This window comes from Pteronotus mesoamericanus, unplaced genomic scaffold (assembly GCF_021234165.1).
Source record: "Pteronotus mesoamericanus isolate MK-2021 breed Mesoamerican mustached bat unplaced genomic scaffold, CSHL_Meso_final contig_182, whole genome shotgun sequence".
Classification (NCBI taxonomy): Eukaryota; Metazoa; Chordata; class Mammalia; order Chiroptera; family Mormoopidae; genus Pteronotus; species Pteronotus mesoamericanus.
This window is the reverse complement of record NW_026555078.1, coordinates 33630957-33658102: the sequence shown is the minus strand read 5'-3', so window position 1 is coordinate 33658102 and position 27146 is coordinate 33630957. Positions and strand designations below refer to the sequence as shown.

At 33.7% G+C, this 27146-nt stretch overlaps 1 protein-coding gene across 4 annotated transcripts in view; it reads right to left on the bottom strand.

Annotated features, from left to right (window-relative positions):
- Window positions 1-27146, bottom strand: part of DDHD1 (DDHD domain containing 1) — an 87287-nt gene that overhangs the window by 21795 nt on the left and 38346 nt on the right. For 2 of the 4 annotated variants that reach the window (XM_054567551.1, XM_054567553.1), the window contains exons 2-7: window positions 25741-25914; window positions 25129-25149; window positions 16820-16948; window positions 15713-15860; window positions 11438-11544; window positions 7427-7533 (exon numbers count right to left, since the gene is read on the bottom strand). In XM_054567551.1, the coding sequence (XP_054423526.1) occupies window positions 7427-7533; window positions 11438-11544; window positions 15713-15860; window positions 16820-16948; window positions 25129-25149; window positions 25741-25914 (686 nt within the window). The remainder of the gene's footprint in view (window positions 1-7426; window positions 7534-11437; window positions 11545-15712; window positions 15861-16819; window positions 16949-25128; window positions 25150-25740; window positions 25915-27146) is intronic. The other 2 variants (XM_054567552.1, XM_054567554.1) reach the window with 1 other exon arrangement.

Genomic DNA, 27146 nt, shown 5'->3' with positions numbered 1-27146 from the left:
TGTTATAATACATATCATCACTAAAAAATAAAGGCAGGTACTACCCACACAGATCCTTGCACAGTCCTTAAACCAGCTATATGAGCCAGCAGTTCCCTAGATTAAGAAAAAAATTCCATGTAGATTCCAGTAAGATTTCAGAGAGCCCCTGGAAATTTCTCCTTCATTGTAACTTACATGCAATGGTAAAGTTTTAGACCATAGTATATTTTAGGAAAAAAAATTGAGTTTATGATAACAAATAAACTATAGCAAGTATAACAAGTAAACAAGTATACTAACATATTATATATTACCCAATGCATTTAGATAAGAATGATGTAACGAAATGCCACTGTATGATTAGAGAAAAACTGTGCTAATGTCAACCTACTTGAAATTCCGAAACTCCTAAAAGTTAGCAATATAGATATGAGTATAAAGTTGTTTTACATGGCTGGAAAGCAGGGCTTTTTAAGGTTTAGAGGTTAATAATGAGGGGAGTATAAAGTGGGAAATTTAGCTTTAAGAAACATTACTGAAATATCCCATAAAGTCAGAAGAATAAGGTTCTTTTGGTACTCAAAGCCATACTGAGCCATGACCTGACTTTCAAGAAAGTGCTCTTCTCTTCCTATCACTGCTAACTACTACAATTAATGATACATTTCCTGCTTGATATTCAATTTCTCATTTCACTAATTCTTAATATGCCAGTTATTACTCCAAAATACAAATATTAGTTATGTGTTGCTTCTATTTTCAATCTTATTACTTTGTCTCAAGGGCATCTAGACTCCGTCAGATTTTACTGAACACTCTCTGCCTGCTGACATAAACGGGGAATCATTTGAACATTCATGCTTAGCAGGATAAGCAATGACATGAATGAAGGCATGGTGATCCCTCTGCTGACATCTCAGAGCTCAGCAGTACAACACACAGAGGGTTTGGTTAAAGCTACTGAAACCATGTACTGGGTCTGATGAAATATATTCAGACAACAAAGAGAAGGAGAAGATGAGGTGGTAGAAAGTGGAAGGATGATGATAATAAGCCGCCCTTTCTCTGGGGAGGAATGCAAAAATTTTACTTTAATTGGTTCTCCAGCTTTCAATGTGCATCAGAATCATGTGGACGGCTTGTTAAATACAGCTTACTAGGCTCCATCCCAGAGTTTTCTGATTCAGCAGTTCTAGGGGCTGCACTTTGGAAACTATTGGCTTAGTGGCAAAGGCATATAAAAGTCTTGTAAGACATGGGTTGCAGGTAATTCTAGTCACAACAGTTCCAGGATTAGGGAGTGTGATATTCAAGCACATGCTCTGTTCAAAATGAGCTATAATGAATGTTTTGGATTTGAGAATATAATGACTTGGTTTTGATGTGAATATCAACTAACTTCAAATTTTGTAATTTTCATGATTTACAATCTAAAGGTGTAGAAAAAGCTAATGTTTAGATAAATTCCTTCAAAAGCAACATTTGTTTATAGTTTTTACTTTTGAGGGCCTGGTTTTAAGACTCGTACCATGTAAATCTAGAAACAGTAAAGATATGTACTTAAGTACTCTGGCAAAAGGTACCTAATCTGTTTGTTTTTTAAAAATGCCAACCCCTTCAAATTAAAACTTAAAAAAGAAAAATATATATCACTATTTCAATCAGCAATTAATTTATTTCATATTTTAAATATTTACAGCATTTCTCACTATAATACTTCCTTAGTTCATCAATCATATATAGCTAGAAAACCAAGGATAAATATTCAAGACAGAGAATATGTATTTGACATTAAAATATTTCACCACAGAGCCCTGGCTGGTGTGGCTCAGTGGACTGAATGCCAGCCTATGAACCAAAGGGTTGCCAGTCAAGGCATGTGCCTTGCTGCAGGCCAAGTCCCCTGTAGGGGGTGTGTGAGAGGCAACCACACATTGAAGTTTTTCTCCCTCTCCTTCTCCCTCCTTTCCCCTTTCTAAAAATAAATAAATAAAATCTTAAAAAAAATTTCATCATAGAATGAAACAGAATGGTCAACTTCTGAAGAGCTGATGATTTCATCTGTTTTAATAATCACATACTTGAATAAAATGGTCTTTCTGTTTCATTATCAGAACATATCTAGAGACTGTAGCATTTTTAATCTTTGCCTGTACCTTACATAGAACAGGAACATTTGTGGTGAACATATTATGATTTTGAAAGACAACTTTTAAGATGGCTTTGTACTACCTCTAAATGCTTTTATAAATTATCCACTCAGCAGCAAAAGGAGAAATCTACCTCTGTTTTATCCAAAAAGTCTACTCAAATTAGTTTTTGTTGCTCTAATTAGGTTTACCTTTCCTCTATATGACCCAATTATATTCTTCTAGCTAGGATCCCTTTGTGACAAAGTATATTCATTTGGGATACCTGGACCGAGATTAATGATATCCTGCAATTTTAATTTTATTAGCTCTATATAATATCATCTAATCAAGTCAGCTCTTATACAGTGGGCATTAAATGGCTTTTCAAAGTGTAAGAGTTTCTAAGTCTCATAACCACAGCTCAACAGTTAAAATTTATGAAGAAAATCAATCCTCCCAACAAAAATCCCAGCAGTTTTAGGAGAAAATCCAAACATATTAAATATGGCTGATGAATATAATTAATACTTTGTTTTCCCTTCTTCAGGAAGTTTTAATGAGAAAAAATAATTTAGACAATTTTACTCATATATCAATTAAACAATTTCCTTTTTCTAAATTACAGTAAGTTTATTAATTACAATAGACTTTAGTTAAATAAATTTCAAATAACAATGGCAAGATACTGCCATGACAACTTTCTTTGTAATCCTTCATGTTTAAAAACCATTGCAAAGAGAGTTCAGATGTGTGAAAGATACAAAGCTCTGATTTTTCATGTTACTTTATTTAGGGTTGAAGTGAGGGCCAAGGGCTCTCTGATGATGTTTTGAAAGTCTGATATTAGTTCTGTTTTTAAAACTGGTTCTCAGCAAGTGTGACCTGAAAAGTACTGATTTACACACAAAACTTTTTTTCTAACCATGTTTTTAAAAATTATTTAGTGATTATTTGCACAATCATGAATTAGGATCCTTCCATGAGCAACCTCAGAGTCATGAGTGAAAAGGGTGCTCAGAGATGTCATAATTTAAACTGCTGTGAAGGAGTCCCTTCAGTAGTATCCCTGATAAGTTGCTTAGCATCTACTAGTAATAAGTATCTCTACAGTGGTCCCTTCTGTATTTAAATTTCTTTTCCAGTTTTACTGAAATATAACTAACATATAACATTATATAAAAAGTTTAAGGTACACAACACGATTTGATATATGTATAAAATGATTAGCATAATAAAGTTTAGTTCAATTTCATCACTCTATAATTTCTTTGTAATACTTTTGTTTTTTAAAGGCAGCGTTAGTTATTACAAAGTTGTTCATAAGTAAATGAATGTGTTCCTTTCCATACTTTCTACTCACTGATACTTATTTTACTTTCTAAAGGTAAAAAAATAAGTCTATGTCCTTTTTTTTAAAAATGGTAGCTGTTGAAATACATAAAGCCTATGTATTTCATTTAGATAATACATTTAATCAGAAGTTGAAAATACAAGGACAAGGAACTGTACTGGAAACTTTATGTACATATATAGGTATGTCTTTAGTCCTCATGGCAACCTTTATCTGGTATGTATTTTATGTCCATTTTATAAGTGAGGAAGCTGAGAAAGTAAGAAATTAGATCTAAGGTCACGCAGCTAGTTCAGTGGCAGGTTTTGAATCTGTATCTATTTGACTCCAAAGGCTGAGAAAAGGGAAAAAAAGGTTCCTTCAAATGCCTACCAATCAATCAAACAAAGTTCATTCACTAGGCATGAATTAGTCCTAAAGAACTGCTGGCTGCTATTTATCACAGGTTCCTTAAGAGAACACGTACTGTTGAAAAATAACTTATTCTAAGATATTGCCTAAAACCAAGCTTGTTACTGAATGGACTCTGATTTGCAGAATGAGTTTTCCTTTTTAAAAATAAGAAAGACTTTTGCCCACTTCTAACTAAGTTTTTCTTGTTTTCTTTTGTTCTTCACAATGCCTTAGTAATGTTTCCCACATTTCTCTGATGCTATCACCTGTCGAATGGTTAAAAACATAAATACACAGGGTCTACCTCAGACCCACTGATTGAGAACCTCCAGGAAAGAAACTGAGAAATTTTTTTGTCATTTTCTTAACTTTTTATTTGCAAATGATTTCAGAATGATAAAATGTTGCAAAATAAAAATAGTACACAAAACATCCATATACCTTTTACCCAAGATTCATCTATTGTAAGCAGTTTAGTCTATGTTTCATTACTTGTTCTGTTTCTATTACATACACATGCACACATTTTTTAAAAGATTTTATTTATTTTTAGAGAGAGAGATAAAGGAAGGGAGGGAGAAAGAGAAGGAGAGAAACATCAATGTGAGAGAGAAACACTGATCAATTGCCTCTCACACACCCCCAACCGGGGACCTGGCCCACAACCCAGGCATGTGCCCTTTTGCTCTGCTGGATGGGCACCCAACCCATTGCGCCACACCAGTCAGGGCTACATGCACACTTTTTTTTTTTTTGCAAAACATTTGATGATATATTACAGATGTCATGGTCCCTTACCCCTGAATACTCCAGTGTGTATTTCCTAAGAGTAGGAATATTCTCTTCCCTAAACATATTGTAGTTACTGACTTCAAAAATTTACTTTGATAAAATATTTCATCTAATTAAATATCCACATTTAAAACTGTCAATTGATCTAATAATATCCTTTGTAGCATTTACCCCATTCAGTGCAGAATACAATCCAGGATGAGATGACATATTTAGCTATCCTGTCTCTTTAGCTCCTTTAATCTGGAACATTTTCGTCAGCCATTCTTTGTCTTTTATGATGTTGGCATTTTAAAATAACAAAGTCTCATCTTACTTTTTAATTGTAAGTTCCTCTTCTGTTTGTCTGATGTTTTCTCATGACTGAAATACTGCATAAGTGATCCTGTGTCCCCTGAAAGTCCCTCAGTAACAACCAGGAAAGGTGCTGTCTGATTTCTCCACTGTGAATCTCTTCTCATTTTTTAACTGATACGCAGTATGTGAGAATACACATTGAGACCATCCTGTTTCTCATCAAAATTTTGCCCTCAGTTTAGCATCCATTGATGATTCTTGCCCAACCCTCTCTTACCTGATCCTTCTATGATGGCTGCAAATTGAGCATTTTATAACTCCAGCATTCCTCCCACATTTACCACTAAGCTCCTGGCATTCTACTGTAAGCAAAGGACCTCCTTTCCCCCATTTGTTTACTTATAATTGATAGGAACCTATGAAATTTTCAGTGATTTAGAATTCCCTTATTACATTGTCCTTATTATAAGTCTGTATAAAAGTACTGCTAATTCCTTACAATAAGTAATCATAATTAATTATTTTGTGCTCAAATTTTTCCAGATTTGGCCAGTGGATCTGTTTTTTTCAATTTGACTTCTGATCTTGTGATCTGCCCCCTCATGCTTTTGGGTGTTTTCCTACTTTTTGTCATAGCAAGTTGTTTTGTCTTCGACTTGTACCTATCCTGTCCTCAGCCCTGGAATCAGCCATTTTTTTCCCCCAGTAACTCTAGTTCTTCTTAAAGGGGAATAATAGGGGAAAAGATCTGGGTATGAGGGGTGGTCACCCCATTTAGGGTGTCTGTTTCCTGACCCTTTCAATGAACAGAAGTAGGAAATATATGCATGTGTAAACAATATACACTTAAATATATAGATAATATCTATACATACCAACATATTTTCAAGTCATAAATTCACATTAATACCCTAAATTCCAAGGTTCCCCTATGGAGTTTTTTTATGCTTGCATTTTTAATAAGCACCACAAGTAATTGTTCTAATTATGGATATTTGGGAAACATTGCTAAAGTTTGCTGATGAATCTCAGTCACAAGTTCTCTATGCTTTTCCATGAAATTCAACTGAATCAAAAAACTAATTTAAAACACTGGTATTCTTTTCCCATTTCTCACTTTCTACTAAATTACCTGTTTTATTTAATTCCATTCAGAGGATAATTATCTTTAAAGATTATGAGAGCAAGATAGAAAGTGACCACTTTCTTAGTCATCATTAGCCAATGGCCAGAACTTAGAGCCTGACACTTTCCTCTTTCTAGTTTTTGTTGCTGTCAACATCAACTTAAAATACAAAACCCGCATTATGTTTCAGTACATTTAAGCCTTGAACAGTCAGGATATCTTCTTAGGAGTACTACCAAAAACGCACATGTGCGTGCGCGCACGTGTGTAAGGCATATATGGGGGGGGGTATATGTATAGTAATATGCTTTTAGCCATTCTCTTTTATTTTCCCCCCTCATTGACTTCACTTGCAATACTATAATCCAATTTTCTAACTTTTAGGGCTTAGCTAAACAATGACCACTAGACACTATAAAGAACTATGAATATGTAAATTTTAGTACTCTACTTCATCAACTAAGCCTTAGCTAGAATCAGATGCAAAATAGCAGTTCTCCTTGTAGTTGCTTTTATTATTGTAATCAGATCAAGGAAGACCTTGCCCAATATGGGTCTATGGAGACGAGGGGATATAAAAAAGAGAAATGAAGATATATCCTAAGGGGATGGCAGCCGGAAGAGAAGGAAGTTTCTGTGGCAACTAACCAGGGTATTTCTGCAGCTGTGTAAAGAATACCATGGACTAAGTCAGGGAGTGACTTGACTGAGCAAAATCAGAAATGGATTGTCTTGGAGCAGCACAGAGTAGGTCTACTGGTAAATTACTCCTTGCACCCGTTTCGCCATCCTTCATATGCAAATACTAATCATATTTACTTCATAGGGTTTTGAGGAGGATTAAACAAGTTAATACATGTTAGGTAATTAACAAGGTTTTCCTATGAAACAATTCTTTTTCTCTTACCAATAAAGTGACAAAATACATTGGTAGAGATTCTCTAATCCCTCTGAATAAACTTTCAGCCCTCATCCCCATTTGGGTTGTCTTTGTGATACATAAGCAACATTACTGTTTGAGAACTATATGAACCCACTACAGAAATGACAATAAAAGCAAGTCTATTATATACAAAAGATCTGAAGGAAATTTCTATCTAAAACTCTTTGTGAGGACAACAATCATAGATATAATTAATTTTTCTAACCAATCTTCTACTTCAAAATCATTCTTTTATTAGGGTCTCAATGTGCAGTTTGAAGACGATTAAATTCACTATTAATGCAGGCTAGGATTCCTGTAATTTCTCATTTGTTTGTTAAAAAAAAAGAGTATAAAATGTTAAAATTCAGGACACACATGCTATCACTCTAAAAAATACCCAATAGCAGCAAGATAATTATGGTACTTACTTCATCTCTATAAAGTGGGCTAGTATAATACATTATATCCATTGCACTGCTGTTCAGCATATCCCTTAAACCTCGTACTTTGTCTGGAGTAATAGAATCAACGGTGTCTACAAAAGAAAAAACAAGCAAATAAAGCTAAGAGAAGATAGCTGTTTTAGGTAAAAAAATAAATTGTGCAAAAAATTACATTCCCTGAAACAACAGCTCTTTAAGTTAACATCTCAATATTTAAGACTAACCCAGAGCAAAACTGAATCTTCTCTAGTCTTATAACAAGCATCAAGGGACACAACCTTACTTTTTCTCTACCTCCTTTTCTGTTTCCTTTTTCTTCTTTGGACTATGCACCTTGGTCCTGGCAATACTTATGTAGCATGCCTAGAGGCACTGGTGGCAAACCAGCAACAAATTAAAAAGTTCCTTTACATTTTATATTTTCCTACAGTAAACCAAATATCCTATGAGGAAGAGCTGTCAAATTATAAATATGCACAAATGCAAACCCGCAATGGGCATTTGCAGTAAACAAAACAGAATTGGTGTAACTTACTTTTGAGAAAAAAAACGAATTGCAAATATATGCAATGCACTGCAAACATATGCAGCCTTCTATGAGTTACAGCTAACCTATAGAAATTCAACCATGGGAGCCTATTCTATTAAATGTGTAGTAAGATGATTAGAGACACAGAAAAACTTGCATTTCTTATAAAAATACAAATAAGTCCTATGCTTGGATAAATATCATGATTTCAAAGCATAAAGTGGACAGAAGAAAGCTTGTATTTTTAGTCTAGTGCAATTTCTTTTATCTTCATTGCATCAGTTTAAGTTATTTTATTTTTATTTATTTCCCACTTTTATACAGTGTAATAATGACTGGAAGGCAATTATTCAAGCAAAGCTAGAAGAGATTTCAAAGATTTAAAAAAGAATACTGTGACTATTCATGGGTAGCACAACATTATTTATAACCTGTGCCTATTTTTAAATTGTAGAAATGAAAGGTGTGATTACCATGCTGATAGAAAAAGTTTAAATGCCATTTTAATGAATTTCCAAAAAGATTTTACTGTGAAATACACATAACAGGCAAAAGATATTTAATATATATGTACAGCTGAAAAAATGTTTTATACATGTTCTTAATACCTAGCTCAACAATGCTGCCAATGTCTTTGAAACCCACAGTATCCTGGGTAGGATGTGATCTGAATGACATATTGGAGGTTACCTCTGGATAGGATGTGACCTCATCACATTTGTGTTAATCACACTCTTGCTTTTCTTTATAGATTTCCTTTATGTCCATTAATATTAATACCTTTAGCCAATTCTGTGGCATTTATTATGTACCAGAACCTAAATATTTTATTTCATTTTGGCTGTTTTGAATACTATGTACCAGTAAATTGAGTTATTGTCCATGGTTCATTTCACTTCCAATATTATGTTTCTCAGGTTCATTTATATTAACGCATATAGCTGTAATCCATTCATTTACTCTATACATGTGTCACAATTTATCCATTTTCCTTTCAAAGACATTTGGGTTGTTTCCAGTTTTTTGCTAATATAAACTATGCTCCTGGTGCACATGTGTAAGATTTTCTTTAGGGGGGGGTGGGGTGTGTGTGTGTGTGTGTGTGTGTGTGTGTGTCTATCTGGGAGTGAGTGAAACTGCTGTGTCATAGGGCACATACACATTCAACTTTACAAGGAAATGTTCAATTGTCTTTCAAAGTGATTGTACTAATTTACATTCTCACCAGTAGTGAATGAGAATCTTCATGGCTACATGTCCTCATTGCTACACAGCCTCACCTTGAATTTTTGCTAAACTGATGAATGTCAATGATATTTTATTGTGGTCTTAATTTGCATTTCCTTGATTATTAGAAGAGTAAGATATACATTATAAACGATATAAAGTATATATTTAATATATTAACATAAAACACACACATGAATATGCTGTTTGTGTATTTCTCTCCATTTAAGTTTTTTATTTTTATTCTGGATATTAAACCTTTGGTGATTATATATTTTGCTCTGTTGCAGTATCTTTTCCCAGTTTATCTTTTACTCTTTATGTCTATTGAGAAATAGAAGCTCTTAATTTTAATCAAATTTATCCATGTCGCTTTGTAGTTGTGCTTTTCTGTCTTAAGAAAATACTGTACTAGAACTTAATTCCTCTTCTTCTCCTCTTGTTCTATACCTTGGCTTTTTTTGGGCCTTTGCCCTTCTGTAATAATTTTAGAATAAACTTGTCAAGTTTTGTGAAAAACTCTATTGGGATTTTGATTGGAATTGCATGGAATCTATAAATCAATTTGAAGGGTTAATATTTCTAGGATATTGAGTCATCCAATCTATGAAAATTATCTTTATACTTAAGTTGTATTTAATATAACAGTTTTTCATTTTTTATATAAATGTACATATTTTATTAGATTTATTTCTAGGAACATTATATTTTTATGCTATTTTAATTGTGCTGGTATGTAGAAATGCAATTATTTTTATATAGTCTGGGGCAAAAGTAAGTTTACAGCTGTTTATATATAAAATAATACAAGTTAATAAATAATAATACAAGAATAAACTTTGTGTTCCACATACAATTGTAAACCTACTTTTGCCCCACCTTGTATATCTTCTATTTTACAACCTTGATAAACTGTCTTATTAATTCTAATAATTTTTCTGTAGAGATTTTGTATATTCTCTGCAGTCATATGACCTGCAAATAAAAACATCTTTTCCATTCCTTAAAATTATTTCTTTTCCTTATTGTATTACACCAGCTAAGATTGCAAGTAGAGTATTTGTTAAAAGAGTGACATCCTTAGCCTCTTCCTGAGCATAATGATGTTTGCTATAGGTAAATGCTTTTTATCATTATTTTAGAATTTACAAACAGTAAAATTAACTCATATGGTTTTACATAACTATTAACCACAATCAGGATACAAAACTACTCCATCATCCTGAGCTGTTGCTGCCACGAAGTTTTCTTTGGTCCCTAGCATTTTTGTTTTAAAGTTACTACAACTTTTGATGCCACTTTGGTCTATAAGCTATAACTGACATTCTTGACTATGAGACATAATCACCGACTTGGAAGAATCTTTGGCAATCACCCAGGGAGGCAATTTAGCCGTGTGATGAATAAGGGCTCTGGCACCACATGAATCTAGAGTCTGCTTGCTATATATTCTTAGTTAAATTCACCTTTTACTGAGTTTCAGTTTCCTGAACAGTGCAATAGAAAAAATGAAGTAGGTATTTCACAGATATGTGAGAAAATTAAATGATATATTCCATGAAAAATGAACTGCAAAGTGCCAGGCACACAGGAAATGCTCCATAAATGGCAGCTGCTATTGTATCTAGTACAACTCTTGTATTTTCTAGATTATGTAAATAACCTAAACATTCTATTTTAATGGTTTTCATAATGAAAGGATACAACTTTGTGTAAAGATATGTATAGTCTGGCTAACAGTTCAAGGAAAAAAACAGCCTAGGTAATGTACTAAAACCACACATACACACAAAAAGATCTGATACCTTATCTTCCAAATATGGGGAAGGAAAAGTATTAGGAAGAAAATTTAAGCTCATAAGGAATTGTGACAACAGTGTTTTAATAATATGGACAATTCAGGTGGCCCTATGGCCCAATGGATAGTGCACTGGACTTATAAAAGTATCGACAGATTACTTTTTTTGTCAAAAACTTTAGAAAACATTTTGTTCCTTCCATATACCACCACTACCACCCTTAATCCACAGGGCAAGCATGAAAACTGCTATTTGTGATATCTGTATGATGTTCCAAAATGACATGTTGATATGATTATTTTAAAAATCAATGGATTTTAATTTTTTAAATAACTAGAACAAAGAATGAATATACCTCAAGACAACTAAAGACTCTTTTTCCCCAGTGAGCATCACTTTGTTGCCATTAGCTAAATCATTTAATTTTTAAACATAATGTACCTCCATCAAGAGTAAGTTTCGACCGCCACTCAACAGGAAGAAATTCAACATGTGTTGCATGGTTGGAAAAATGCCTTTCTTCTATTTTTCTAGCAGCCTCTCTCATCCTAAAAATCCAAAAAAAAAAAAAAAAAACCCAAATTTTTATTAGAGTAACTTCACTTACATATTTACATGATATAAAATGTCTTTAATTATAACAACTTCCAACTTTCTTATAACTATGTCCAATTATGTTTCAATTACTACAATATACAACAGTTCATTTCAAAGCATATTTTGTCCATGCCAAATGTTCCTTCATAGTTGGTCCTGTCCAAAATGGCCATGCTTAAAAAAATGCTGCTGAGTTCAAACAGCCCATAACATTTATGTATGCTTTTGGTTTATAGGATTAATGCATAAAAGATACTATCATGTTCTATTGGTCCAATAATTGTGTTGTGGCCATATGCCTGCCAATAAATACTCTTTCTTGCCTATGTAGCCTAGCTAGTCATGGAACATGGGGTTAGGTAAATGGGTTGATGTGGACCAAACGTCTCCATGTATGTTTTGGACAGGAGAAAATATCAAGGACCTTTTAGTGTGGACCAAATGTCCCTATGGACATTTTGTTGTTGTTTTTTAATCCTCACCTCAGGACATTTTTTCATTGCTTTTTTAGGGAAAGATGTAGGGGGAGAGGGAGGGAAGGAAAAAGGAAGGGAAAAGTAAGGGAGAGGAAAAGGAGGGAAAGGAAGGAAAGAGAGGAGGAGGAGAGGGAGGGAAAGGGGGGGAAGGAGGGGGCAAAGGAGACAGGGAGAGAGAAAAAAACATTGATTGGTTGCGTCCCATATGTGCCCCGACTGATAATGTAACCTGTAACCTAGGCTTGTGCCCTACCAGGAATTGAACCCACAATCTTTTGGTGTATAGGATACTCCCACCAAGTAAGTCACACCCTCCTAGGTCTTTATGGACATTTTGGACATGACAAATGTCTGCTAATCTCATGGACAGCACTGCCACAATCAAGACATACAATAATTCTTTCATTCCCTCAAACTCCTTTATAGTTGCACAATTCCCCCATAATACTTTAAGGTAAATCCCAGACATCACATTATTTCACCTATAGTTTAGTATTTATTTCTAAAATGTAATGAAAAGATAACCTATTCAGTACTATTATACCAAAAACAATTAATAATTCTTTATTTTTGGCAAATATATATAGTTTACTGATCCCTTTTTTCCCTAGTTAGACTATAATTTTTTTTACTCTTGCTTAAATTGAGCTCCAAATACAGCCCATGTATTGTAATTGCTGGATGTCTTTTAATCTATAGGTTCCTCTTTTTTTTTTTGCTTTGTAATTTTTTTAATATCCTATAATGTTTCTCAAAGTCTAATTTTTAATGACTGAGTCCCCATGGTGTTATTTAACATATTCATTGTCCTCTGTTTCCTATAATCCGGTAGGGGGAGATATAGGGGTTTAAGCTGATTCAAGTTCTACTGTTTTGACAAGACTACTCCTCCATAGGTATAGGTGAGGTCTTCCAGAAAGTATCAAGCCATGTACTATGAAAAAGAGACACTTATTGAAGACAATACAAGAAACATTTTACATGGGTCAATGATGCCTCAGCCCCCTCCAAAGTATGCACTTTGAGACCTCACGTAGCTTTTCCAGCATCTCTTCCACTGTTGAAAACACTCTGCAAAATCCTTTGTTGGACTCGCCATCAGCTACCCTGTTGTATTTTCCGGAATCTCAAAGACCTGAAATCTCTTCCCTTTCAAAGGTGATTTTAGTTTTGGGAAAAGCCAGAAGTCACAGGGCACCAAATCTGGGCTGCAGCGGGACTGAATCACCAGGGTGATATGTTTTGCCAAAAACTCTGCAGAAGACGTGATGCACGAGTGGGGTGCGTTGTTGCAATGAAGCCGCCAATCTCCAGTTGCCCATAGCTGTGGCCTTCTGAATCATTTGAATAGTTTCCTTAAAGGAATGTTCAAGGTTAATGCAAAATCTGATGCAGCTTTGTTGCTCTACTTGCTCAGTCATTTTCATAATTGTACACACAAGTGCAAACCAGCCCACTCTCCTTGACTGCCAGGTTGCATCAATGTCACACAAACCCTCCCATTAGATATAACAATGATGACTTCACTGTATTAGTGGGGCTGGTAGATGCTGTTGAGTGAGCATGTGTACTGTGTGGCTGTTGCATTCAAAGTGACTAAGTGAGCACACCAATGAATCTGCATCAACTTTTGTGATAAGCTTGAACATTCCTCTGTGGAAACTATTTGAATGATTCAGAAGGCCACAGCTATGGGCAGCTGGCGATTGGCAGCTTTACCATGACAATGTGCCTATTTGTGTACCACGTCTCATGCAGCTTTTTGGCAAAACATCAAATCATCCAGGTGACTCATACCCCCTATATCCCAGATTTGGCGCCTTGAGACTTCTGGCTTTTCCCAAAACTAAAATCACCTTTGAGACAGAAGAGATTTCAAACCTTTCATGAGATTCCAGAAAATATGATGGGGCAGCTGATGGTGATTGGGAGGACTGTGTGAGGTCCCAAGATGCCTACCTTGAGGGAGGCTGAGGCGTCATTGTCCTAGGTACAATGTTTCTTGTATTTTCTTCAATAAATGCCTCTATTTTTCATATTATATAGCTGGATACCTTCTGAATAGATCTCATATTTTAAAAGGCATTATTTACAATATAATACAGATGACCCTGGAACAACAAGAGTTTGAACTGCTTGGTTCTATTTATATACAATTGTTTTTCAATTGGTCTGCACAGTTCACATCCATGCTGTTCAAAGATCAAGGGGTAGTTGGAAATCTTCCTACACGGAGGGCCAAATGTAGTTATACACAGATTTTTGACTGCAAAGAACGTTAGAGCCCTGACAGGTTCTGTGCTGTTCAAGGGTCAACTGTAATATTTTACTGATTATAAATCTCCTAAGTTGCCATTTTAAAAGGTCTAAATACATTCTAAGATGTCAGAAAGTAATCTGCTTCCTGTATCTCACTGAAAGGAAAAACGATAGCCAAAACTTCAGACTTCAGGATAGGATCTCTTTTATTACTCATAGTCTATAAATTCCATTTTTTTTAACAATAGTCACCAAGTAATGGTTATCGATACACTGTGTGTTTCTTTGTCATCTTCTCAAATGTTCAGTTTTAATGAGTATATACAAGAAAAAACATTTTAAGATTTCTATTATTCTACTCACTTATTCATTTTTGACAGCTGTGCAGTTCTTATATATTATGATGTAGTAGTTAAATATGTGTGTTATCATCCAAATTTACAAAAAAAAAAAAAAAATAAGTAAAGTTCATTTCACCCTTACCAAGTGGCTCAGCTGCTCGGAGCATCGTCCCATATACCAAAAGGTTGCAGGTTCAATCCCTGGTCAAGGCACATAGACGAGGCAACTGAACAATGCTTCTCTACCGTCCCCACCCGCAAAATCAATAAAAAGCATACCCTCAGGTGAGGATTGGGAAAAAATAAAGTTCATTTAGACTAGTGGTTCTCAACCATGGACAATTTATTCCTCCAGAGGACATTTGGCAATGTCTGTAGACATTTTCAGTTGTCACAACTGGGGGTTCTATTTTGTATCTAGGGGGTAGAGGTCAGGGACATTGCTGAATACCTTATAACTCATAGGCCAGCCACCCATAACAAAGAATTCTGTGTTCAAAAATGTCAATAATGATGAGATTGAGGAACACTGCTTTTGAGTTATGAAGTCAGAAACACTACATTTGCTTAAAATACTGTCCTTTTCTATGGTGAACTTACAGAATCCTATCCTCTGAGCATCAGTATCATAGTTCTCAAATGGTGACTTAAGTAGATAATGATTAGGTAAGCAGGCATGTCTGCTAAATCACTTGGTAGTAACTATCTGGAGTGACTCTTAAAACTAAGAAGGAGCCCTGGCTAGTGTGTTTCAGTGGATTGAGTGCTGGCCTGTAAACAAAGGTAGCAGGTTCAATTCCCAGTCAGGGCATATGCTTGGGATGTGGGCCAAGTCTCCGGTTGGGGGAGTGCAAGAGGCAACTGATCAATCTATCTCTTGAACATTGATGTTTCTCTCCCTCTCTTTCTCCTTCCCTTTCCCTCTCTCTAAAAGTAATTAAGTCTTAAAAAAAAAAAAAAAGAAGGGAAAGATGAAAGAAGATGGTGAGGAATGAAGTTTGCATTCTAGGCTAAATGGAAAATGTATTCATAAAATAACTCACATAGCCGTATTTTTGATAATTCTTCCTTGGTCCATCTTCTGCCCAATGCCATGCACAACAAATACAATATGGGTAGTCTGTGATGGCTTGTCTTCTAATGTGGCTTCTTCTACATAACCCCTATGAAGTCTGGTCCCACTACTTGATGCTGTAGAAAAATTATGATTTTAGGTTCACTGTTTATTCCAAAAACAGCATTCTCACAATATATTGAAAGAAAGAAGATAAGAAAATACTACAAAAGAATTTTACTGGGTTGGGAAGAGATAACATTTATAAGATGATATACATACAGTGCTAAATTGAACAGGACACCAAAGCCAGAAAACCATAAGGAAAAAGGGAGGAAAGGAAGGAAGGAAAGAAGGAAGTATGAAACACAAAAATTTTAAACTTCTCTAGAAAAAAATACCATGAAGCAAAAATAAAAGATGAACGACAAACTTGGAAAAATATTCCAAAATATGACAAACAGTAAGTTAATTACCTGAGTATACAAAGAGAGCTTACTTAAAGTGAAAAGACAAACATTCAAGTAGCAAAACAGGCTACAGACATGAGGTTAGTCACAAGACAAATACAGGTAATGAACTTATTAAAACAAAAACTATCAGACATGAAAATATTTTTTAAAATTTATTTTTTGATAATGCTCTCGTATCTTCCCCAGGTACCATTCTCTTTTTATTTCTTTTAGTTAAATACCTTTAAATAGCTGTCTACTAACCATGCCTCCATTTCTTCACCTTGTATTTAAGCTTCCACCCATACCATGCTGGCTTCTGTCCCATCAGGTCATTTAAGTCACCAATGACCGCCATTTTCATTAAGTCCAATGAAGATCTTTTAGTCATCATCTTCCTTAATACTACTATATTTGAATTGCTGTTTTATTTTCATACCAGTACCTTGAGTTTAACTGCTTTTATGCTTTTAGAAGTATAAAAGGTATTTATTAATCTTGTTGGATCATTCTAAATATATGATTATTCACTGATGAATACATGTTAACTCAAGCATCTTAATAAAAGTTTCTTTTAATAGGGCAGTAACTGTTAAGTCACATTCCCCAAATTTTGACAAATGATAGTAATATTTAACAATTACCTTTAGAAAATCCCAGTTTTTGCGTAACTGTTCTTGCAATTTTGGATGTTGTTGCATCACTATAAAGATATACTTCATGCACACTGTGCCAGTCCACGTGATTTCGACTCAACTTGAAACTATGAACAGCTGTTGCAAAAAAGGGAAAACTAATTTGAAGATCTCCAAGACACACTTCATTTGTGTGAAAAATTATAATACATAGATTTTTTAATCCATACTTGAACTTAGTTCAATAAAAAAACTATTTCATTGAAACACACATTGATGTAAAGCAAATAATAGATAGGGACTTTATTTTATGACAACGTGTTATAACAACATGGAATGAGTGGCTTGACTACTACAATTTTAACCTCTAACATATAGTTAATGCATTTTGATGATTAAAGTACTGCTTTTCCAGGTGATGTACCCCTCCTTAGGTGTAAGAGACAAATACCTTCATGAAAGTCCTCAACAACTGTGACAGAGAAACTTAAGTTCCATTTCTTCTGTTGATTTTATGTTTGGATCTGTGAAAATTTCACTCAGCACAAAATAAGACTCACAGATAAAAAAATTGCCTTTCAACTGGGAAGAAAATAATCTAACTTATTAGAATATCAGATATTTTGGAATGGATATTAAAGCCAATTATCACTGGACATTGCTCACTATAACAGAAATCCAAAGTCAAAGATATTTTAATAAGAAATTAAAGAAATTTTTTTCTACTATGATATTCCAATCAGTCTGGTTGTTGTTTTCTGTAACTGAAGTATGCTTGGTAAAAATGAGCTTAAAACAAAAAAATCAAACCTGTATGCTCCAGAAATAAGCTCTGTGAGGTAGAAACTATGTCTTGATTATTTTGTACTGCTAGCACCAAACACAGTGCCTGACATGTGTCACAAGTTTAGTAATGTTTGTGGAAGCAACAAATCGAGAAAATTGTGATGACATGTCCACCAACTCATAATTTGATAATTCTCATATTTTAAGAACTTAAATGTTTCCTATCTCTGGTACAGAGGTAAGAAAAATTCACATATCCATCTTCAGAAAAACAAGCACCTTCAGATCATTATGCCCGATTTACTTTCTTAAAATCCTCTTCAAGCAAAGTATTATCTCCCATTATGTATAAAGACACAGAGGTACCAAGAGATTAAGTGACTTGACACAAAGCTAGTTACTGGCACAGCCTAATTCTTTTGATTTGAAGATGGGCTGAAAATAACCTCAAGCTAAATATGGAAGGATATATAGCCTTGGTCAAGATCTAAGATCCTAGGACATTTTTATGTAAACCTATTTCCTAATAGAATTAACAGAACAGTAAATCCATTCCAAGAAAATTTCTTTCTTAGTTATATTACAAATGTAATTAAAAAATTTATGGGAAACCAATTAATATTGAACTTACCTGCCAGGACACATTACTATCATTGAACACAAGACCAAAATGAAATTAACATAACAAATATTAATAATATCTTTGGGTCCAAAGAAAATAACCCATAAATTCAGCTTTTTTAAATATTTAAAAAATTCTTTTTTCATAAATTAAAAGACATCTTATGTACAAGTTTAATAATTACTTACTTTTGTAATTCTATTTCCCATCCAGAGAGTCACTATTCTAAGCTTTTTTGTTTAATGTTTCTAAATCACATTTTTTGTTAAAAGTTTTGAGCAACATATGGTTAAAACACTGAAATTACAAGATCAAAATATTAAGAGAATAGTGTTAGGCTAACAAAATTTCCTTCTTAATATTGGTGAATATCCCTTTATTGGACTATATACATCATTTCCAAATGTTTATTACTGCTTATAATTAACACTAAACAAAACAGCACAATGTATACATTCCTATGCTCTAAATACTAATACTAATAATTCCTATGCTTTAAATACAACTGAATGCTCTAAAAACAGCTAAATGCTATAAGCAAGGAATGTAACTACATGGAGAAATAAAACTACAATTACTGTACCTTGGGAACGCTTTCGTTTAAGACCTGCTGCTTCTGAACTCTCCTTATATCCTCTCCATTTGAACAGAAAAGGGAAGGAGAAGGGAGGGAGGTGGTAGACTACTAAGAAAGCAAAAACACTGAGCTTCAAAGTAAATTTTAAATAGGTTTTCTATTTTGCCTTTTCACTGTACTAACTTTAAAAAATGAGCTGTATTTGACAAACATTCTAAATGTTTCATTTATATAATTTCTAATTAAAGTTGGTGGAGCAAAATATTAGTTTAATGTTTATCAAATATATGCTCTACTTTTACCGAAAAAAGGCAAATGATACCTAAATTTGTCAGTTAAAGACAACTACACAATCACCATTTTTAATGTCTCTGCATAAATAGAATAAAAAAAAAATAGAGCATGGCACTTCTGAATGTGCTTGAGCTTTAAAATCTCCATCTTTATATACTAAGGATATTTACTCTCACCAAATCTGTGACTATGACAGCTCACAACTGATGTGCAAATTGAGAATGCAATAAATCACACTTTAAATATTTAATGCAGCTTTCCTGAGAAGATACCACAGTATACATTCTACTAGATGCTTTCAATTACTGAAGTACATATAACGGAGCCTTCCCAAAGAATCACAATATCCTATTCACAACTCTGTTCAGTTGTTAAAAAACTTTGAAAAAATGAAACTTAAAAAATAATAAACTTGGAAGCTCTACTTTTAACTCAGTTATTAATGATAAAATAATAAAATATTTATTAATGATAGAATAAAAAAAGGGCATTAGTAAAAATATATGCTGTGACATCTTTTAAGCATGAAACAGGCTATACAGAGTAAAGCTAGACACAGACTTGATATTTGGCAAGTCAGTAGACAACTTTAAAGTTGATATTTCCTGTCAAATATTGCTCATTACATATCAATAATTTTTCTTATATTTTAAGTACTTAGTTGAAAATCCACTTGAACTTTACAAATCAATTTCTTAATAGTTCAGTTAATGAACGACAGAACCTTTATGATTTACTTCAAATTTGATTTTCATCCTCACTCCCTTCCACATTAATGTAACATTAAAAGGTTAAATACTGCGCAAATATGAAATATTTCCTGTTGTACAAGGGAAAACCCTCCCCCAAAACTGGAATTTATTTATAAAAATTGTATATTTATTCTTACGTGTTTAAACTTCAGTCACCTTCAAAGGACTCTCCATATGATGCAATACACCTGAGACTATTTTTCCTCCACTGCTCAAAAAATTTCTGAACTCATCGATTTTGATGGCTTTTAGTACTTACGCCATTTTTTGTTTATCTCATCCACATCGGCAAAATGTTTCCCTCTGAAGACTTTTTTCACCCGGGGAGACAAAAAAAGTCTCTTGGGGCAAGATTGATTGAATAGGGAGGAGCACAGGGGTCATGCTGTTTTTGGTAAAAAACTGAACACTCAGAGCGGTGTAGCAGGTGCACTTGTAAATCACCCATCATGCAATGGGCAAGCATGTTGAAAGGGTCTTCAAAAAAATTCACTGAAGCCAAAAGCGGCCTCTCACAACCATGCCTGCTGGTACACTGATACCGATGGGTTCCTAGAACACTCACCTAGCAGGGAAGCCTGTACTAAAAGAGGTCTGCCCTCCAGAAGATAATTCCGTTTTTTTGAGGGGGTACCCCCTTGTATAGTGCTAGAAATATTTAAAAAAATTACTCACATATATACAAATGAACTATATTTAAAGATTTGTGCAATAAATGTAATTGAGAAATGCTTACAAGGCACTTACAGTTAAGTAACTTAACACAGTTACACAGTTACATACATGTACACAGTTACATATAACTGTAATTAGATGGCTATAAAAAACTAGACAAGGATGAAGAACTGGGTAGTAACAGCGGGATTATAAAAACATTTCACTGTCAGAGGGGTGGAAAAATGACACCTTAATTTTCTTCACTGAACATGTTTCTATGTTCATGTGCCTTCTGGTCAGTTACTGAGAAATAGAAGTACCACTTGTACAAAACATTTTTAAACAAAAAAATTCACTAGGAACAAGCTAAGATAGCCAAGTAGATCAAACTGGAATAGATTTAAGATTTTATTAATCAAAGAAACAAAACCTAAATTTTCTAAATCTACTAGTAAAACTAACACAAACCAATTCTATATTTACTAAAAGAAAATGGGAAATATATGGGCCCTCCGACCACACTGTAAAATTACGCAAATACAAAGAACATACATGAAGGACCCATGGAAATGGATGATGGTATGAGGACTGACTATGGAAGGGGGGGCGGGGCAGAGGGGGGCTGAAGGGAGAAAAATTGGGACAACTGTAACAGCATAAACAATAAAACATTATAAAAAATAAAATAAAATTATACAAATGCTTTCAAAAAGCTAGTCAAGATAGAACAATGAAAGGTTTTCCTTTCTAAAGGAATAGTATAAATTAGAAATTAAAAAAGGGCAAACACCCAGTGTACTAAAAACAGAGGCATATTTACTTAAAACATTTTTATAAAATTAAATAGACATGGTTGTTTACCTTATTCTCAAATTTAATTATTTTCACTTGAAAGCATTTGCCTATTTGTTACACCATCCTGTTAGCATAGAGAGCTTAATATTTTTCAACCCAAAGCACAGAATTAGGTGTACCACCCGAAGTACAGGAGAGACAAAAAGGGTTTGCTTTCAATCCAAACAGGGATCACTGTTAAAGGAAATTCAAATGCCAGAAAGCATTACTTTTTACCTTTTTCTAAAATGAAATTTAAGGTAAGGATTATGTCATGTTAGCAAAACTATACATAGACTCAAAATACAACTGAAAGTGCTAAGTTTTTAGATGCTAACATTTAATAAAAATTTTCTTTTATACATTAACGTCCTATACAGAAATGAAGGATTTCAAGTATAAAATTTAGCATTTCCAATAAATTTCTTTATATAATTCAATTCTTAAAGAAACTTTCTTCAACATGTCATTTTGAAAGCAACAGAACATCAAAAATGGGGATTGCTGATGACACAATAATTCCTAGAATGGAACAACTCAATAGCTTCTCCTTTTCCCAAAACTGGCAACCTGGCTGACCTCTACGTCAGGGGAAGGAGGCCTGTGCATCTCAAACTTTGCCAACTGTAGTGAGAAAAGCCCTAGCAATCTTCTTGGATCCCAGAGAAATTTAGATAAATTTATAAAAATTAAATAATTAAGAACCAGACAATGGCAATTCTCTACCGGCCCCCCCACCCCCTTTCTCTCCTGCCCCAGTTTTCTTGACTTTTGAAATTCTGTATTGATGTTTGGGATACTGTTATCCAGGCAAGCGTTAGGAATATACACTTCATATGCCAAATTGTTAAATATTGTAAAAAATTCTTAGAGATCCACCAACATCTGTACTGTTATAAGCGCCCCAAATTAGCTTGAACAGTAAAAAGTCCATGTTCTAAATTTCTATGTACCTATGACATTATATCAATAGTGTAGCTCTTGTAGACCACATATAGTCGGGTCCTGCATTTCTAACAAATCTTGTCATGCTCTGCTTTTAGTTGGATTGTTAGTTCGCTTTACGTATTTACTATAGTTATTGATATGGATAAATTTTGGTCTATCATTTCCCATTTATTTTCTCTCTGTTCCAGCTATACTTTGTTTCTTGTTTCTCCTTTCCTGTGATTTCTTTTTTGGGGAGGGTGTTAATTATATATATTTAAACCTCACCTGAGGACATTTTTTTCCATGGCTTTTGGAGAGCGAAAGGAAGAGAGAAACATTGATTGGTTGCTTCCCATATGTGCCTGGACCCAGGATTGTAAGCACCTGGACAGGAGATCGAACTTGCAACCTTTTGGTTATGGAACAATGCTCCAACCAACTGAGCACATTGGCCAGGAATAAATATTTTTTACCATTGTATTTTAATTCCTCTACTCTTTTTTTTAAACCTTTTATTATGGAATAATTTTAGACTTAAGAAAAGTTGCAAAAATAGTACAGAGAGTTACCTTATATTCTTTATCCAGCTTCCCCTAATTGTACTGTAGGTATGTACTGTTTCTTTCATAAAAGTGCCTAGCACACAGTATTATCTGCATATGAAAGCATTCAAAATCTCCTGATAATATAAAGAGTCAAGGCTTTATCATGTATACATGAGAAAATTTAGGTGGAAAAGGTTTTTTTCCCCTCCCTCAAATTAATGAAATACGCAATTTCAGAAGCTTGGAGATAAGAAGCAAAGTAAAAGATTGTAATATTTTTTTATCTTTGTAGTTATGGTAAACTTGAGTTATTTTTCCAACAATGGTAGCTTTTTGTACAGCAAATATTCTTTCCTTAAGATGAGTGATAATGTTCAAATGCACTACCAAATTACCCATAATCAAAGTTAAATGTCATATCTTAACACATAAATGTATGTTTTACATAATACTGAACAAGTAAAATGGTTAGAAATTTATAACAATAGTGTGTATATATACTGAATTGAACTTACAATCTTTGCTACTAATAAAACATGCTGATGTTTTATCTATATGCCATTGTATATTTTAAAAGATAAAATTTTCTTTTATTTAAAATTTATTGATTTTAGAGAGGGGGCAGGGAGGGAGAGAGAGATAAAGAGAAACACTGATTTGTTGTTCTATTTATTTATGCATCCACTGGGTGCTTCTTGTATGCACCCTGATCAGAGAGAGAGAACCCACAACTTTGGCCTATCAGGAGGATGCTCTAACCAACTGTGCTACACAACCAGGGCTACATTTTTCTTCTAATAAAACTTCAAAGAATCATCATTTTGAAAGATTACAGTATAAAAGTGTTTTAACAGTTTAACAATTTCAGTTGTTACTAACTAGAATTTTATCACTCTGTGTACATCCTTAAAGCTAACAAAAATACTATTATAATATCCTAGATACTCTAGAATTGACCTATACACTCAAAGGCATAATGAAAATCTACTCACACAAAATAAACCATGTTCTTTATAGACTTATTTAAATGACTGACTCATGAAATTAGGGCACTTTGAAGAAAATTGAAGTATTCTGCTACATTTAACATTTTAATAGGGAGAAGTAAAGAGGACATGTGAAATTCTAATTTTTACTGTTAACAGGAACAAGATTCCAAGTAGATGGAATCTAGAGATGGAACAGAATGAACTTCCACAGGATGAATTAGCAAGTGGAAAAAAAATGTTTGGACACAGACTGAGAAAAGGAAACAATCTACTTAAATTTTTATTATTAATCCTCATCCTGTTTCTCCTCCAAGCTCTTGGTTTTTTTTCCCCCATGCATTAATAGTAAAGACTTTGGATGGGTCAACTGGATTTGTTAAGGTGAATTGCCATTTTTGAGGCAAGACTTAAGGAGAATTAACAGAAATGAAAAAAACCCAGAATTCAGCCATCTCCAATAGCAATAAAATGATAAAAAGATCAGTCCTTCAAATAGTATAAAATAGAATTTTGTGCTTATTTTGGTAGTTGTGATGAGAGGCTACAAAATATTTCAGTCACAAATAAAAAATCAGACATACAAAACTTACTATTTGTGCTATAACTGACAAATATTGTCAGTTACTATCTCTACAGTAAGCAGCAGAAATACAGATATAGCCCTCTGCTCTATAGATACTGAACTGTTCTTTATATGCTGATATGTAAAAACCTTGATCTTGGATTTTAGACTGAAATAAATACATATTCAACTCTGCAGATTAGGAAAATGAGATATTTAAAATTCCTAGAATATGGTACCTAGCACATAACAGACTATTATTATTAAATCTGACGATTATATATAACCAATTTATTCAGCAGCCACAACTTTCCTCAATTATGTAGACCTTTAATCAACTAGATACAAAAAACATTTTAACTTGGTACAGGCTAAATTGTACAGTTTCCTTGCCTCTGTGTGTGTGTGTTCATGGAGAGAAAAAAAATAAAGAGTAGGAGTGAGGAAAGACTTAGGATGTTACTAACAATAAGAAAAAAAGTAAGCCAATTAAAAGTTTACTGTTTTGCCATTAACTATGTTATATAAACAATTACTTCCAACCACAAAATTCATTTCTTCCAAGCTGTATTCTGTGAATTACTTTTTCAATACTGGGTTTTTCTGCTTTGAAGATGTTTAAGAGAGGAAGGGAAAAAGATCACTTAATTCACTAGGTTTAGTAGGATTTGCCAAGAAACCTCCCAATAAAGGCAAGCACGGATAAAGCAATGCTTAAAAAAAATGAGAGAAATTTACAAATTCTAATCCACCTGTTCTGTCATACTCACCAGAATAGTTGATTCCACTGCCTGCAGTAAATGGAACAATAGAAGTATTTTTAACTTTTCCATACATTCAGAATTTTACTTAAGATCAGACATAACAAAACATAGTAATCTTGGCTATTATATAAATATTTTAAACTACTACAAACACATTCAAATGCTGAATAAGGAAATGTAAATTGTTTAAAATTAAAAGTTGATATGGAGACATGTAAGCGATACTTACTTATACAAAAGACTTTAAAGTTTTTCTTAAACTTCAGAAAAAAAGCCAACCTTAAAATATTAACAAAATTGCTCTTTTGATAAAATGACAATTTCTTTGATAACTAAAAACTACTGAAAAGAATGAATTCAGAGGGCACATTAACAATTTGTCATTTATAGTAAATCAAGTTATGCCATTAAGTGTACAGATTAAATAAAATAAAAATTGAGATAGTTCAGAAATTCATAGACATTTTGAGTTTTATAATAATTATCGAATGTTTAAAATAATGAGTTTTATAAATTCTAACACTCCTAAATTACTATGTCAAACTTAGAAACAACTCTAAACTTTATCAACAACTTATTTGGCTTACATAACATATTAAATGTATTAATTAGTCTTACCATCTTTTCCATCTATGGATTTTGACATGTCAATATCAAAACTTTCTTGCATCTGCTGACCTCTGAAACACCTGAGATGTTCTTGCTCAATTAAATTACTTTCTTCTTCTTCTAGAGGCTGCCAAGTACCATCAATAAACCACTGTCCACGCATTACTGGTATTTTATCAGACTCTAAAAAGAGAAATCACAGGATATATTTTAGGATCCACCTTCCTATAAAGAGACATGGTAATTACAATTTCATGTTTTACTACTGCTGTGGCAAAAGCAAGCTTTCATAACTAAAGTTTTAAATTTCAGATTTCAAACCACAGAATATAATTTTTTTCAGCATATAATTTTGCTTGTATTAAATATTACACATAAAAGTTACTTTGGCATTAGAAAGGTAGATGACTAATTATATAACTGAAGTCTTGAGTAACCAAAATTAGTAGACTAAGAAGTTAAGACAAGTTTCATGCAAGACTGCTTTTCAATGTGTTAGAAAATATTGATATAAAACCTTCAGAAGTAGCTTAGTAATAATGTGTCTGGTGGTAGGGAGTTGTACTTTTTAGGGCTACCTTGGAGGTTATAGGTTCCCAGTTTCTATACCAAAATAATGGAAACCTTTAATTAGAGTTAAGTATCTCTATCTTTAGAAAAAAACTGAAAAAAACTTTCTTGAATAACTAAATAATTCTTTGATTAAATGCTGTCCCATAAGCCTAAGACTTTTAGCTACTATTTATTTATTTATTTATTTATTTAAATTATCAGCTAAGCTAGCTTGAATCCTTTAAAATTTTTAAAAAATAAAGCAAAAATAAAATGGAAATAACAAAGTCCTAAAAATTAAAAGCAAAATGAAACAAAGGAACTTAATTATGTAGTGAGTTGATGTTTTAACTACCTATACAAAAATTATTTCAAATTATTTAAAACAGTAATTTGGACAGGAAGATGGCAGAGGAGTGAATGGGAGTCACGCTGACCTCTTCCCAAGACCAAACTGGAACTGCGACTAAATAGTGGAGAAATCACCTGGAAAACAACGGAACAATAGTGGGAGAGGAGCCTTGGAGCCGCAGACAGTGGATTCGACTCTCACACATCCCAACGGGTGAGAAGTGTGGTGGAGGCTCAAGAGGGACATAGAAACGGCCAGTTAGCTCCCCCAGAGAAGAATGGGGTCTGAATCATAAACAGGGACCTCTAAACTACAGCAGCTAAAACCAGGAAAATACAGACAAAACCCAACCCTGAAAAGCTTAAGGGCACTCTCTGCCAGAGACAGGTGGCTGGGGATGCAAAGAGACATTTAAAGGGCCAACGCAAAAACTGCAGTGGCAGCCACCCTCCTTGATCTCTGGGTAGAGGCAGCAGCAGGGTGGGCTGGTGCCTGGGAAAAGACTGGTGAG